The sequence below is a fragment of the Eschrichtius robustus genome, chromosome 12, assembly GCF_028021215.1.
Source record: "Eschrichtius robustus isolate mEscRob2 chromosome 12, mEscRob2.pri, whole genome shotgun sequence".
NCBI classification, from domain to species: domain Eukaryota; kingdom Metazoa; phylum Chordata; class Mammalia; order Artiodactyla; family Eschrichtiidae; genus Eschrichtius; species Eschrichtius robustus.
In genome coordinates this window covers 36,123,991-36,138,683 of record NC_090835.1, presented here as the reverse complement: position 1 = coordinate 36,138,683, position 14,693 = coordinate 36,123,991, and the positions used below count along the sequence as shown (strand labels likewise).

Sequence of the window (14,693 nt, the reverse complement as noted above, 5' to 3'; positions counted from 1 at the left end):
CTCAACACGTGGCACACATTGACAACACGTTGGAACTTCTGGTTTTCCAGAAGGGCTATCTGGGGCTTTCTTCCCCATCATGAAGCTCTCAAGGAAGGGCCCCTGATGACTTAGCACAGGAATTCTAAGACCTCCTCAGACCCTCTGAGTCTGCCTCTCCACTAAGCTCCTAAGTTGCCCAAGTCTCATGGAAAGGAAGGATACCTGAAATATAAACAAAAGTGGGCTGGGAAAGGGAACAGCCAGGGGAGACTTGAGATGCAACTTAATTAGGAAAGGTTGGGACAGAGATGGAACAGGTGAGCCTGTTCAGGAAAAGGAGAGGAAAAAGGAGATGCGGGGAAGAAGGCAGTCTGGGTGGGTCCGGCTCCAACCAAAACAGAAAATTAAGCTGAGGGCGAAGGGCCGGGGCGGGGGAAGTAGTACTGGGAACGGAATGCACGGCCTAATAAGCCAGGTATTGCAAGGTGGCAGGATTTACATGCGAACGGGACATAGTAAATCCTGAAGTGAAGGTGAAGAAAAAAGCTCAGTATCAGGCTGGGGGCGAAGGGGAGGCTAAGAAGAGCCTTTAAAAGGGGGCGGAAAGGAATATGCCTCCCGGGGGTCATGGCCGTAGGCTTTTAAGTTGGGTAGCTTTAATTTGCGATGACACGGTTGCAGGGGGGCATCTCAGAAGAGAGGTGTGCGCGGGTGGGAGAAGAGGAGTAGGGGTGACCCCTGACTAGAGGCTGACGCGATAAGGCCAGGGACCCAGGACCCTGGGACGGGGCCAAAGATCCCCCTCGTCTGGGAATGCCCAGCCTGGGCTCGCGGGAGGAAAGCACCTTCGCCAAAGGGCCCGGGTCCCCAAGGCCTGAACTCCTCAGGCAGGAGGGTCCCCGAGGCCGGTGGGCCCGAGGCTCGCGGCGCAGGGCCTCAGGAAGGCGGGGGTCCCGGACTCACGCATCAACGTGCTGAAGGCCACGACGCCGAGCAGCGCCTGCAGGAAGATGCCGAAACTGTGCATGAGCGCACCGCTCTCGCAGCGGCCCGCGCCGGACGCTACGGTGGAAGGCGGCCCACCCGGCAGTGAATGGCTCGAGTTCCCGGCAGGACCCTGCATGGCGGGCCTGGCGAGGGGCGCTGGGCGCCGCCGCCCGCCCGCCCGCCGGGCTTCGCTACCTGCGGGGCCCTCGCCGCCGAGCCCAGAGCCCGGAGTCCGAGCCGGGAGCCGGTACCTCCGCCCCGCGGCCGACTCGGCGCCGCGCGTAACGCGACGTCTGAGACCGCAGCGCCTGATTGGCCAGGCCCGGCGTGGGGGCGGGCCTTGGCCGCTCCTACTCCCCACCCCCCCCCACCAGGGGCGGGGCTCCGGCCGGAGAGGGAGCGGTGTCTTGGGTCCTGACCACAGGTAGAACAGACCAGGTGAGCTGGGCTGCGCAAAACGGATTGAGAGCCCGAGCCTGGACTCCGAGCTCCAGGTTGGGAGGGCAGGAGCAGGTTAGATCTGTGACAAAAAAATTTTTTTCCCTCTAAGATAAACCCCTGAAGAATTTATGAAAAAATACTTCTGGATTCCACCCCCAGATTCCGATTCAGTTGTTCTCAGACGGTGGCCAACAATCTGCATTTTCGGCAAGCAGCCTGGATTATTCTGAGGCAGGTCGCTGAGGAAAACAATCTGACTCCGCACACAAGCATATTCTTTCCAACCCAGACCTTCGGCGTCCTTGCACTTTCCTTGTTAGTACCAGTATCCTGGCCAAAGGCTTGTCTTAGATTCATCATTCAGGCCCCGAATCGACTTTTCCTCCCATAAACGTAATTTAAATGGTCATTTCAATCCAACTGCCTTCATTTAAAAATATACAGGGTATATGCTGTAAACACGTGGATATAGCCCCATCTTGTTCATTTTGAACGTGATTCATAAAAGAAAACCAGGTTGTTGGTATTTGTCAGTCTCCAGGGCCTCCCTCCACACACACTCACATTTATTCCCACTCAACCCTTTCTGACTCCTCAGAACCTGCTCTCCCTTCCTCTACTAGGGCCTTTAGTCCCCGTTCTGTCACCTACCCTCTCAGCCGCCTCTGGCTTTTCTCCAGACACCTCTTGTTGGTGCTCTCAGGTCCCTGACCAGGACTGCATCCACTTAATGCCAGTGTACACACAGTATTATTCCAGTAGACATTGGGGTACACTTGTTGAACAATAAATACCAAACCTAGGGAAAGTTCCCCTAAAGATAGCCATCAAGAAATTCCAATTACATAAAAGGTTCAATGCTATCCAAAAGCTTTCTTGGTTAATAGGAATATTAACTTGATTATCTGGAGAACACAAATGCTACTGGCTCCCTAGAGCCAATTCCCCAGCCCTTCTCTTACAATGCACTTCCACACCTCTGTGCCTTTACATGGCATTCTAGCTGCATGGAATACTGTTCCCTTTTCCCTGCTCCATGAACTGCTACGCATGCTTGAAGGCCTGCCTGACCCCACTGTCCCCACTGTGCATCCACATTACCTTGTGTGTGCTGCTCCACCAGAACTTTTCAGACTGCTAAATTAGATGGCTGTACACACCTCTCTCTCCCAGCTGAGTGTGAGCCTCCTGAGGGCAGGAACTGATTTTTTACTCGGCTTTGAATCCAACGTAGTGCCTGACACAGAGAGCATGCAACAAAATGCTTTTTAAATTAAACTGATTTTTAATTTATAAAATTAAAAATTCTCCACAAGTATTGACCATGGGAAAATACAGAAAATCAGGTTAGGAAAATAAACAGGTAAGGAAAAATTGCATTACCGTCTTTAAGTCTAAGAAGGTCCCTTATGGGGATGTATGCTCAGCAGTCACAGTCCACGTTTAGAGAGAACCAAACAATAGGATGTGTCCTTAAAGCCGAAGAGATTGTAGTTGGGCATAAGGAGGTTATTAATTGCTTGAAGACACAGCTCAAGGAAAACTGCACATAGAGCTGAAAAATGAATTTTTTTGACAAAGCAGTGCTCTGCACATCCAGATGTGGAGGAACCCTAAGGCCCGTCGCTGCTGTGCCAAGGCAAATGTAAAGAACAAGAAGCAGTCTTCAGAGATCGGGGCAGAGTCCTCGGTGCCGGGAGCAAGCTCACTATGGGAAATTCTGCTCTTCCTACCTTTTCTGAACGGCAATTAAAAAGTACCCAGATCAGAGGGGAAAGGATCAGACAGCAGGATGGGGGGAGAATTCTGGAAAGGTTAATTTTATTGAAGCAGGTAGGAACTTTCTCCTCCATTCAGAGATGATTCTCTGAGGTCCCACTGGAAACAGTTTTGAAGGATTTACTCTGGTCAAGATGCCTTCTTTGCTGTCAAAGGAAGTTAAATATACCTTAAGACCTGTTTTAATTTTCTCACGACCACTTAAAACTGTCATAACATATCACACGTTTATATACACTTATTTACAAACCAAAAAAAAAAAAAAAAAAAACCCACGCAAAATATTCATCCAAAATAGTTATTTTTTAATCCCTTGAAGTTATACCATCAAACTTGATGGGAGTTATTTTAATAGGTATTCTTGTGCATATTTCTCCTTAAGTATACTTTATCCTCAATGCATAACTTTTAAAATTAAGAGAAAAACAGTAAGCAGGAAGGATACAACGCAATATGCATTTCATTTTGTTCCAAACAAGCAGCTTAAAAGAAAAAAGAAAGGACAACATACATTAAAGTGCATCAGTTCCAACGAGTTAGTATTAGAAAAGGGCCTAAGGACAGTGCTGGAACCAGCCAGGAGTCCCACCCTCGCAGGCCTCTGATTGTCTTCAGAGAATAGTCAACAAAAAAGAAAAAAAAAAAAGAAGAGGAAAAAAATGAGCACTTAAAAATCTGAAGAGAAACATTCAAAGTACACTTCCCTAGAGACTTCTTGCAAAAGGAGATAAGTTTTAACTTTGTCTAAACTTTGTAACCTCCCTCAGTCATCTGCTTTGTGACTTGATTTGCCCCAAGAGCCTACCCTCATCCTTTCAACACTATTTGCTCACATCCACTCTGCCAAGTTAGGCATGCAGTTAGATAAACTAAAACGTGTAGAAACCCGTAGGACTGAGTTCCCACGCATCCTGAGAACAGGCACACCTATTAGTAACGGTAGCTTCATATCACTAGCCAGTGTCATCCTTTGCCTCCAGACATAGTCGGAGACCCTTGCCTCCCACAGCTTTAACTCCATTACTGCTGGAGTTAAAGACATGTCCGGCAAGGCTGTGGCTTGTTTCCCTTTAAGACAGTCCTTTGCGATAGGCCACGACACCAGAACAGACCCAAATGGTGTGTCAGGTCAGAAAAGACATAAAGGAATGGAGTTTTAGGCCTACTTCTCCATTCCTCCAACCCCACTCCTGGTTTTGCTGGTTCTTGCAAAAATCTAAGACTTCTGAAACCCTAGAACGAAGAAAATCAATCTCCAGTGCACTTATGGCCCACCACCTTCTATACCTTCACCCCTAAGGCTGCCCTCAGAAACAGAACTACCTGTGAAATCTGGTACAAGTACAGAGGAAATCCCAGGTGAGCAGGCTTGGAACCAGATCCGTTTGGACTGGGCTTGGAGTTTAGAACTCTCCTGCCAAAACTCCAAGTCCACAGGTGACTTATTTAGATAAATTCAAATTTCCAAAGTATGCACATCCTGACACAATGGGAGGGAATCATCAAAATTCACTAGCAAAACACTGTAAAGTGAATAAAATCAAGGAAGAGTTATACGTGCATGAAAGTGATTGATTTCTTTTTGGTTTTGCAGGAGGCTCTGTCCTACAGGGTTTCCGAGACAGCACCATGACCATGACACATGGTTACTTTGGGTGGACCCAGGACCAAAGACATTCAAATTTTTAAAGGGGGTACCCAGTCCCTACTGAGATTGATACTTCATTTGCTAGTGCTCCCCTCTCCTTCATCTTCAAAAGGCCAACTGATAACACGGAACACTTTTGAACTTATATATACACACACACACACACACACACACACACAAACATCCCCAATATACAGGACCAAAGTTCAAACTTGGTGTGTGTTTCCACTGCCGAGGCTATGCTCCTAACAGCTCTCTCAGAGAATCTGTGGGCATCAATCAAACCAGCACATGGTGTCTTAAATAAATGTCTTTGGTGATAGGCACCAAGGAAACAGAAGTGCCTATGATAGTTTTCCCAGTGTCCCCATTTAGTTAAATCTTACCTACAGTTCCCTGATGTTCTGTGTGTGCCCCAGAAATACTTTCTGGCTTGGGGGAGGGGATGGTTCTGAGTACTATCCAACCTGAGGCCTCCTAAAGCTTTTACTCTGTATTCAGTTATGGTACTAGTGACTGAATTGGTACAAGTAAAATGTATTCAAGTCCTCAGGAAGCTTTGGTCCAATGCCCTCTCTCTCAACAGTGAGAAAAATTTTACTTCCAGGAGAAGGAGCATATAAAGGTCAAGTTCTGAACTGGTTTTCTATGACTGCCTCTATCGTAATTCAATAAATATTTACCCAAGAAGCCCATCCCTTCCAGAGGTTGGTAACTATCCTTCCCTGACCTCTTATATCTATAATGTAGATGCTGGGAGCCACCTACAATGCTAAAGAAAGGCAGATAGGACAAAAGCTCCCATTAATGCATTTCCTGCATTAGCCGCCTCAGTTCTGCTTCAACGGAGAGGAATGGAGGTGGTTTACAAATGAAAACAGCACAGTCCCCAGAAGCCCACAAAATATAGTCAAAATGTCACAGCAAATCTTCGCATGCAGTAAAAGGTTTCCCTAAGACACCAGCACTACAATAATAGGCTTACATTGGTCAGTCAACTTCAAGGTCCAGGGGCATGATATAATCCATTCACCTGTTTCCAAGCTTGTCAATTCAGGATCAAAAATGGATCCTGGAAAACTTCCTGACCTTAGGGAGGCTATGGAGCCAGCTGAAGGTGAAACTTAGACAAATGCAGTCCCTCATAATGTACCTCGCACAGATTTAAGAGGTTGGTATCTTTAAAAACCAAAGTTCATATACCTATTGCAACATAACAAACATTTTACCCCAACACGGTGAGCTGTTATCAGGCTTAACATCTGTTTCAGAATCACGACAATCAGACTGTCGCTGCTGGCCAGTCCAGCCCCAGCCACATTATGAGGCAAATGGAGTCTAAATTTTATACTTAAAAATAAAAAAAAAAAGCCCTGTGCCAAATTCCCAAACAATTATCCTCTCTTCTGTGACAGCCAGGAATAGGTGCTGGGGGTATATAATACTTCTTTAATGTAGTTGCCTGATAAACTATTATCTTGGTATGAGAATGCAAAAAATATTAAGGGAAACCCTACTTACTTGTCCAATTTAGAGTCAGCTTCTCTCTGGGAGAAAGCTGAGCTTGAATAATCATGGCATAAACAGACAAGCTGGCTGGGGCCCGACTCTACCTGATCAGAGACTACTACTTAGGGCCGTGTGTTTCATCTTGCAGGGGCTTTGCCCCCTCACCTGTGAAGGGAGGTGTTTTAAATTCTATGGTTTCTGAAGAAGTCAAGAGAGAGACAATATCACATATTCACTGTTGCATTTGGTAAATTCTCTTATAGAAAATCTCATTTTCCTAAATAAGACAACAATGTTAATTAGTTCCAGACTTTTTTTGTTTCATTGATCTTCTTCAAGGAACTCTGCCTTAGTGCCTTGACTGCTGAGCTCTCAGGAAATTTTATTATGCAAGATACCCGCCTCCCCCGCCCCCTCCCCTCCCGCCGAAACTCTATCTACTTAATGCTAACTGTTCCCAAGCATCTTATATATGCTTCTCTTCCAGGGGCATAGAATCAATCAAAACTTTAAAAACTATATCTCCGATAAGTTCAAACATACTAACTTCTACTTAAATGAAGTGTCTCTCCAGGTATATCTGGTAGTAACCTAAGCAAAGAGTTGATGCTTTAATATATGGTTTGGTTGGAGGGCCTGAGTTAAGGTGGTTCATAAATTATCCAATGAAGAGAAGGTTCAGACTACAAATGTTTGCCAAGGTCCATAAAAACACGTGGGGCAGCGGGGGAAGAAAAGGAAAAAAATCACAATCAGTTTAAATTTGTAATAAAATTACCTTATATTTGTATAGCTGTTTAGAATTTACCCAGTTTGTAGTTTTAAAACATTTTCAAATCTTGAAGAGGAATGATTAGGTTATATATTTGCAGGTAACTAGGATAATTAAAACACACACACACACACACACACACACACACACACACACACACACACACACACAGCAAAGCAAACCATTTAAAGGAAGCAACCTATGTATCTTTCCTCATTCCACATGGCTGGAACAGTACAGCAAACGCTATTATTCTATAATAGCTAACAGTGCAATCATAAGTGAAAATTTGCCTGTTTAATACCAACTTGAGCTGGGTCAAAAGAAACACCTAAAAGAAAACTTGAGTTGTTGAGTGGGAATTGACCGTAGAATACATTCAATTTAAAGGTTTAACCAAAGAAAGAGTAAACGTGACTAGACAAAGACGTTTCTGGAATCCTTAACCATCTCTCAATCTTTATCCAGCCACTGAGGACATACTGTGACGGAAATGCCATGCTCTGCATCACCCCTCCTAAAACTCATTTTCTCTGTTGTGCTTCTACACTATCTGCCTGGAGACACTGAGAAAGATGGGGAAATGGGCTTTACTGTGGGTCCAGGGAACACCTACTGATTTTTACCCCAAGTGAGGACTCTCAAAATGAAAGACAAACAACTGCAGAGAAAAGTAAACACAAAATAAAAGCCTCTGAAGTCCCTTCGAGAACTAATAGGGAGAAAGCAATTCAACTGAAATAGCAACAATCTTTGAACTACTTGAAACAGGCAGCCCAACCTGGCTCAAGAGGCAAAACAATGACAGTAGAGTTCTTAGATCAGTCAGTTAAGGAATTGGTGTTAAGTGCCACACATTATTTTTAAGAAAGCAAACAGTGGTTTTTTTTCCTTCAACTCTGTCATAGTTTTAGTGTTCATGTAGCTTAAAAATGGTATCATTAAAACAACCTCATACATGGCTATAAGCTCAATTATCAACAGAGGTAGTAAACAAAGGAACTCCTAAGAATAGCTTTTAAAATGGATCAAAGTGTGACTGTACATTCAAAACCCTAGAGCCACATAATCATCCCCAAAATGAACTGTTTTAATTTAAAAAAGCTTAAAAAACACAATGACAATGAAGCACTGATGTGCCTTAGGCACAGTCCCAAATCAGTGCTGACTTAAAGCTATGTTCTCTCTTTCCAAGAAAGAGAAAGCAGAGAACAAAGTTCAATCTACAGTGGGAAGGAACGGGAAGGAACAGAAAGAACAAAAAGAAAACCAAAAGGGTGCTTTGCAGCAACCTAGATTATTCTTCGTTTTCAGGCCACACCAGTGGAAATGCTTATTCTTCTTATATGAGTCTTTTCTTCACAACCTTTATTTTTTTAAAACTGCAATCTGCTGAACAAGAGATGCCCACATTTTCACTGGCAGGAGAGCCACTTCTGTGCAGTTTTTGCTTACTCAAGTGTGGGTCCTCCTTCCCTGAAAGTGCAAAGAGAGCAAGCCGACACCTGCAGGGCCCAGGGCCCCAGGACTATTTCAGCTCCACTTGTAGAGCAGGGCGAAGGATTTGCTGCATTTGTGCTTCAAAGATACAGCTCACTTTGGTTGTCCTTCTCAGTTGGCAAACTGTTCATAAAAAGCAAACTTGATCCTCTCTATGTGATGGCAAAGTTTGATGGCAGGGCCCAGTTTTAAGTCCATGCACTCTTGAACGGTGGGAAGGGTAAGGAGCAACAGGGCCTGCCCATCAATTTCCTGTTAAAGCATAAAATACAAATCATCTGTGATGTGCATATGAGTGGCAGCTCGACCATTACAGCCCTGGTTCACTTCGCTTTGTCAAAATCAAAAGTCCCTGTGCTTTTCCTTTCATCACTTTTTCCCTTTACAGAAGTATCACACACTTCCTTTTAAATGCCTCTCATAGTCCTCCATACTAATCAATCTTCAGAATTAGTAATAAAGGGGACTTCCCTGGTGGTCCAGTGGTTAAGAATCCACCTTCCAATGCAGGGGACGCGGGTTCGATCCCTGGTCGGGGAACTAAGATCCCACATGCTGTGGGGCAACTAAGCCCATGCACTGCGACTACTGAGCCTGCATGCTCTGCAGCCCGTGTGCCACAACTACTGAGCCTGTGAGTCACAACTAGAGAGCCTGCGTGCCGTAACTAGAGAGAAGCCTGCATGCCGCAACTAAGACCCAACACAGCCAAATAAATTAAAAAAATAAAAGAATGAGTAATAAAAGTTTTACCAAGGGTAAGAATCCATTCTGCTCTGCAGAAATCCAGTAAATTAACTAGCCTACAGTAACCGGCAACTAAATGTGCCAGAAGAAATATCTTTTTAGAGGACTCTTTCTAAATCTGAAAGAAAATATTACCTATAAACTGCAATGTTTTCCTACTCTGTAACATTCATAAAAGCCTGACCAGCTTTTCAAAGATGTTCTGTTTTGAATCTCCTCAATTATCAAAACAAAATTTATCTCAATATTTAAGGCCACAGACTATTTCTGTTAGAGGCTAACACATTATAGATGTTAATTATTTTTTAAAACAAGCAGATCGTTATTTTGGAAAAGAGGAGGATAATTAAGTATAGCATGCGTAATTTAAAGCTATTTAATAGGGGATGGAAACAAACTCTTAGGAAAAATGAGAATGCAATAATATAATCTGCTTCAACTATGGAGGCAGTCAGATAAGTAACTTTTTATCATAGTTCTACTCCTGAGAAGGGAAATACTTTTTTTTCATTTTGGATAGAAATATTTTTCCTTAGACTTGTAAATAAATTGCTATTACCTCCACAGCCCTCTGCTAAAGAGATACATTACTAAAACCTCAAGGTCTCTGTGATTACCTGGTCTAGGAATATTCTTGCTAAGGGAGCACAGTCGGTGGATCTGATGAACCGCACAACATCCGCCACACTCCACTTCAGGGGGTTACTGTCCAGGTGAAGCCTTTCGGAAACTTCAATCCTTATTTCCTTCATTCCCCACGACAAAAGCAAACCAAATGGTGTTAGAGCTATTTCATTCTAAGAAAGTCTCTACATAAAGTCATAACCCTTTAAGGCAGGATTTAAAGTGGTTTTAGGACATGATTTCTCCCGGCAAGGATGGCAAAGGTCCATACACATTAGGTACTCAGGAAATGTTTGTCTTTTATAATAAGAAATATTAACGGAAAAGAATTCATCTCAAAGTTTCAGCACAAATAATTTGGACAATTTAACAGAGAAAAATAGTTTTAAAATCTTCCACTTGTTCCTTGGTTTATTTCAGGTCACTCTCTGGCAGGGTGCAGAAGTAAATGGGCTGGTATTTCTAATAAGAGAAGGCTTAACTAAATTATCAGGAGAAATCGTTTTTAACCACTTCTGTTCACAGACTATATTTAAAAAGCAATCCAGTTTTAAAACACTAACTTAACTGCCATTCTTATAATGCATGTATGTGTTAATACACATGTATGAATCTACCAAACAAAATGGTTTAATCAGAACCAAAAAGATAATTTATTACCACAAAACCACATATATTATGAAAAATATCAAAAGGCAGTTTTCCCTAAACTAAATGACAAGTTACTAATAAACTACCAATGGAACTTTTTTTTACTTAAAACAAGCAGCCATTCTGAGAGAGACTTTCCTCCTGATAAGTAGTTGATCTCCAAATAATCCCTGAAACGCAAGTAAATCACTGAATTTGGGATGTTTTAAAAAAAGACCCAGGAAATTCAACTGAAGCCATAGTGAAATAAATGTAACGCCAACATCATTAACGATTAGATTCTAGAGGGAAATTGTCAAGAGAGAAAAAAAGACACTGTAGTTTTAAAACGGGTACCTTTGGTGAAGGAGGTTTATTCTCATCATCAGAAAATGAAAAAGTGCGAAGCTCTCTTTTTCTTCTCTGTCTGTCTGGAGGCAGTGATGTGGATATCTCACTTTGGGTGGGAGAGGAGGAGCATGATTTTTTTTCTGACATTTCTGACTCTTCCTGTAGCTCATCCTGTTGCTCAGATGTACTGCCCTCACTTAGGGAATCATCATCCCCTTCATCTGGGTCATCCTCATCTTCACCGCCACTTCCCTAGGGGACAAGGAGAGAAGTCTCAATGAAATTCAGGACAAATCAGTTCCTGGACCACGAGACCATCTTCCATTGGCCAGAGATCCGAATAGAAAGACCTGCAGGTATTCCTTCTGTCTGTATCATAAAGCAGGGATCTCTTGGCTTCTAGACATTACAGGTACATCATAGATCTCGTACCTGGGGAGAGCCCGCTGGGGTATTATCAACAGATGCAGAGGAGCGTTTCTTCTTATGAACAAAAACATTTTTTCGCCTCTTTCTCCTCTTACTCGCTTTTTTCAGGGCACATGCTAAGTTACTATGCCCACCAGGTGGCCTCCCAATTCTTTTATTTTTCTTCTTTCCATAGTAGTGTGCTAAATGTGAATGACAAAGAAAAACGAAGTAGCTTCATTATTTTTGTGTACCTCAAACCACAAGAGATTCCACTAGCATAGCACAACATGGGTACAGTGTATTTGATTAAGGTTAAATTCCATACAATGGAATAATCTTGACTATAGATCCTGAATATACAGTTTGATTAGTAACTGACAAATGCATAAACCTGAATAATCCTCCCCCTAACAAGATACAGAACATCTCTATTAACCTAGAAAGTTCCCAGGGTCACTTCCTAGTTAGTCCCCCTCACCAGAAATAATCATTATTCTAATTTCCATCACTATAGATTAGTTTTGCCTCATCTAAGGAATCATTCAGTACATACTCTTTCCAACAAGGCTTCTTTCACTCAGTATAATTTTTTTTTAAGTGTTTCTTCTTTTTTTTTTAATTTTAACTTTTTTTAAATCTTTGGCTGCATTGGGTCTTCGTTGCTGCACGTGGGCTTTCTCTAGTTGCGGTGAGCGGGGGCTACTCTTAGTTGCACGGGCTTCTCGTTGCGGTGGCTTCTCTTGCTGTGGAGCACGGGCTCTAGGCGCACAGGCTTCAGTAGTTGCAGCACGTGGGCTCAGCAGTTACAGCACACAGGCCCTAGAGCATGCGGGCTTCAGTAGTTGTGGCTCACAGGCTCAGAAGTTGCGGCGCGCGGGCTCTAGGGCATGCAGGCTCAGTAGTTGTGGCGTGCAGGCTCAGTAGTTGTGGCGTGCAGGCTCTAGAGCACAGGGTCAGTAGTTGTGGCACGTGGGCTTAGTTGCTCTGTGGCATGTGGGATCCTCCCAGACCAGGGATCAAACCGTGTCCCCTGCATTGGCAGGCAGATTGGCTTCTTAACCACTGCGCCACCAGGGAAGTCCCAGCATAATGTTTTTGAGTTTCATCTATGTTGTGTGTATGAGTAGTACATTTCTTCATATTGATGAAGAGCATACCATTGTATGAATATACCAGTTTATCTATTCTCCTGCTGATGGGCCCCTGGTTGTTTCCAGATTTTGGCAATTATTAAGTTGTAGTGAACATTCTGGTACAAGGCTTTTAGTGGGCAATGTTTTCATCTTCCTTGGGTAAATACCTAGGAATGGAATTGTTGGATCATATGGTAGACATATGATTACCTTTAAAGAGACTGCTAACAGTTTTCCAAAAGGGTTATATAATTTTACACTCCACCAGCAATGTACGAGAGATGTAGCTGCTCTGTACACCTCCGCCAACATGTGGAATTGTCAGTAATTTTCATTTTAGCCAACCTAGTGGATATACAGTAATTTCTTATCATAGCTTAAATCTGCACTTCCCTGATGACTAATGCTACTGAACACATTTTCATGTACTTATTGGCCATTTGCATATCTTTTTTTGGTGAAGCGTTTATTCAAGTCTTTTATTCACTTTTTAAAATGGTTTTCTCTGTTTATTTAATTTTTTACTGAGATATAATTCACATAACATAAAATCCATCATTTGTACATATTCAACGGTCTTTAGACACAGACTATGAATGAATACACTGTTGTGCAGCCATCACCACTATCGAATACCAGATCATTTTGTTTCTCTTTTTATTTACTTATTTTTAAATTGAGGTAAAAGTCACATAACAAACAACTCAACATATAAAAATGTACAATTTAGTGGTATTAGTGTAGTCACGTTGTACAACTACCAGATTTCTCTAGTTTCAAAACTCCTCTTTTTATTGAGTTGTGAGAGTTTTTAATCTATGTGTTTTTTTTTAAAAATATTTATTTATTTATTTATTTATGCCTGTGTTGGGGTCTTCGTTTCTGTGCGAGGGCTTTCTCTAGTTGCAGCGAGCGGGGGCCACTCTTCATCGCGGTGCGCGGGCCTCTCACTATCGCGGCCTCTCTTGTTGCGGAGCACAGGCTCCAGACGCGCAGGCTCCAGACGCGCAGGCTCAGTAGTTGTGGCTCACGGGCCTAGTTGCTCCGCGGCATGTGGGATCTTCCCAGACCAGGGCTTGAACCCGTGTCCCCTGCATTTGCAGGCAGATTCTCAACCACTGTGCCACCAGGGAAGCCCCGAGAGTTTTTAATACATTCTGGAGACAAGTTCTTTGTTGGATATACGTATTAAGAGTATTTTCTCATCTGTGCCCCCTCAGGGATGCCAAAACAAACACATAAACAGGAATATTTTCTCCAAGACTGTGGATTGTCTTTTCCTTTTTGTAAATAGTATTATTAGGAGAGCAAAAGTTTTAATTTCGGTAATGTTTAATGTATTAGTTTTTCCCTCAGGTTAGTGAATTCTGTGTCCTCTCTAAGCAACCTTTGCCTAGCTCAAGATCTTGAGGATACCTCTTTTGTTTTCTTCTAGAAGCTTTATAGTTTAGCTTTTACATTAGGTCTATGATTAATTACCTTGAATAAATTTTTGTATATAGTGAGGTGGAGCCAAGGAGTTGTTTTTGCATTTTCGATTTGGATACCCAATTGTACCAGTGCCATTTGTTGAAAGAAATTCCTTTCCCATTAAATTTATCATTTTTGTTGAAAATTCTTTAACTATATACGTTTGTCTCTATTTCTGGACCCTCTATTCTGTCCTATCACTCTATTTGACTATTCTTTCATAAATACCCCACTTTTGATTACTATAGTTTACGGTAAAACTTGAAGTCAGATAGAATAAGCCCTCCAACTTTACTCTTTTTTTTCAGGATTGTTTTGACTATTTTAGGTCCTTTGTATTTTCATATAAATTTTAGAATATAGAGACAATTCCAAAAATGAAATATACCTAGTTTAGCTCTGAGTTACATATTAAAGTAATATCAAAACATAACGTAATTTTTTGCAAAAAATGAATAACTAAAGGATATAAATCCATTTGGTATCATTCAAATTACTAATTGGGAAAAATTATAAAGAGTCCTAAAATCTAGGCTAATTTCAATTATATCATTGTAAAAAATAAATTCAAGACAAAAAGCATAACATAATCCACATACTTCCAAAGGCTCAAATTGGTGTACTTATACACGTGCTTATATGAACAGTACATTTCACTTAGCCACTAATCATTGCAATTTACTAAACTAAGTGCTGAATCTGACACAAT

General features: G+C 42.3%; 2 protein-coding genes across 5 annotated transcripts in view; both read right to left on the bottom strand.

Moving 5' to 3' along the window:
• The window catches only part of STIMATE (STIM activating enhancer), a 55,309-nt gene extending 54,094 nt beyond the window's left edge, over positions 1-1,215 (bottom strand). The window contains exon 1 of the mRNA XM_068558889.1: positions 946-1,215. Coding sequence (XP_068414990.1) covers positions 946-1,105 — 160 coding nt within the window. The 5' untranslated portion in view covers positions 1,106-1,215. The remainder of the gene's footprint in view (positions 1-945) is intronic.
• Positions 1,216-6,788: 5,573 nt separating this feature from the next.
• SFMBT1 (Scm like with four mbt domains 1) overlaps positions 6,789-14,693 on the bottom strand; it is a 130,291-nt gene continuing 122,386 nt past the window's right edge. For all 4 annotated transcript variants that reach the window (XM_068558918.1, XM_068558921.1, XM_068558919.1 and 1 more), the window contains 4 exons: positions 11,403-11,581; positions 10,977-11,222; positions 9,983-10,111; positions 6,789-8,870 (listed from right to left, as the gene is read on the bottom strand). In XM_068558918.1, the coding sequence (XP_068415019.1) occupies positions 8,730-8,870; positions 9,983-10,111; positions 10,977-11,222; positions 11,403-11,581 (695 nt within the window). In that variant the 3' untranslated portion in view covers positions 6,789-8,729. The remainder of the gene's footprint in view (positions 8,871-9,982; positions 10,112-10,976; positions 11,223-11,402; positions 11,582-14,693) is intronic.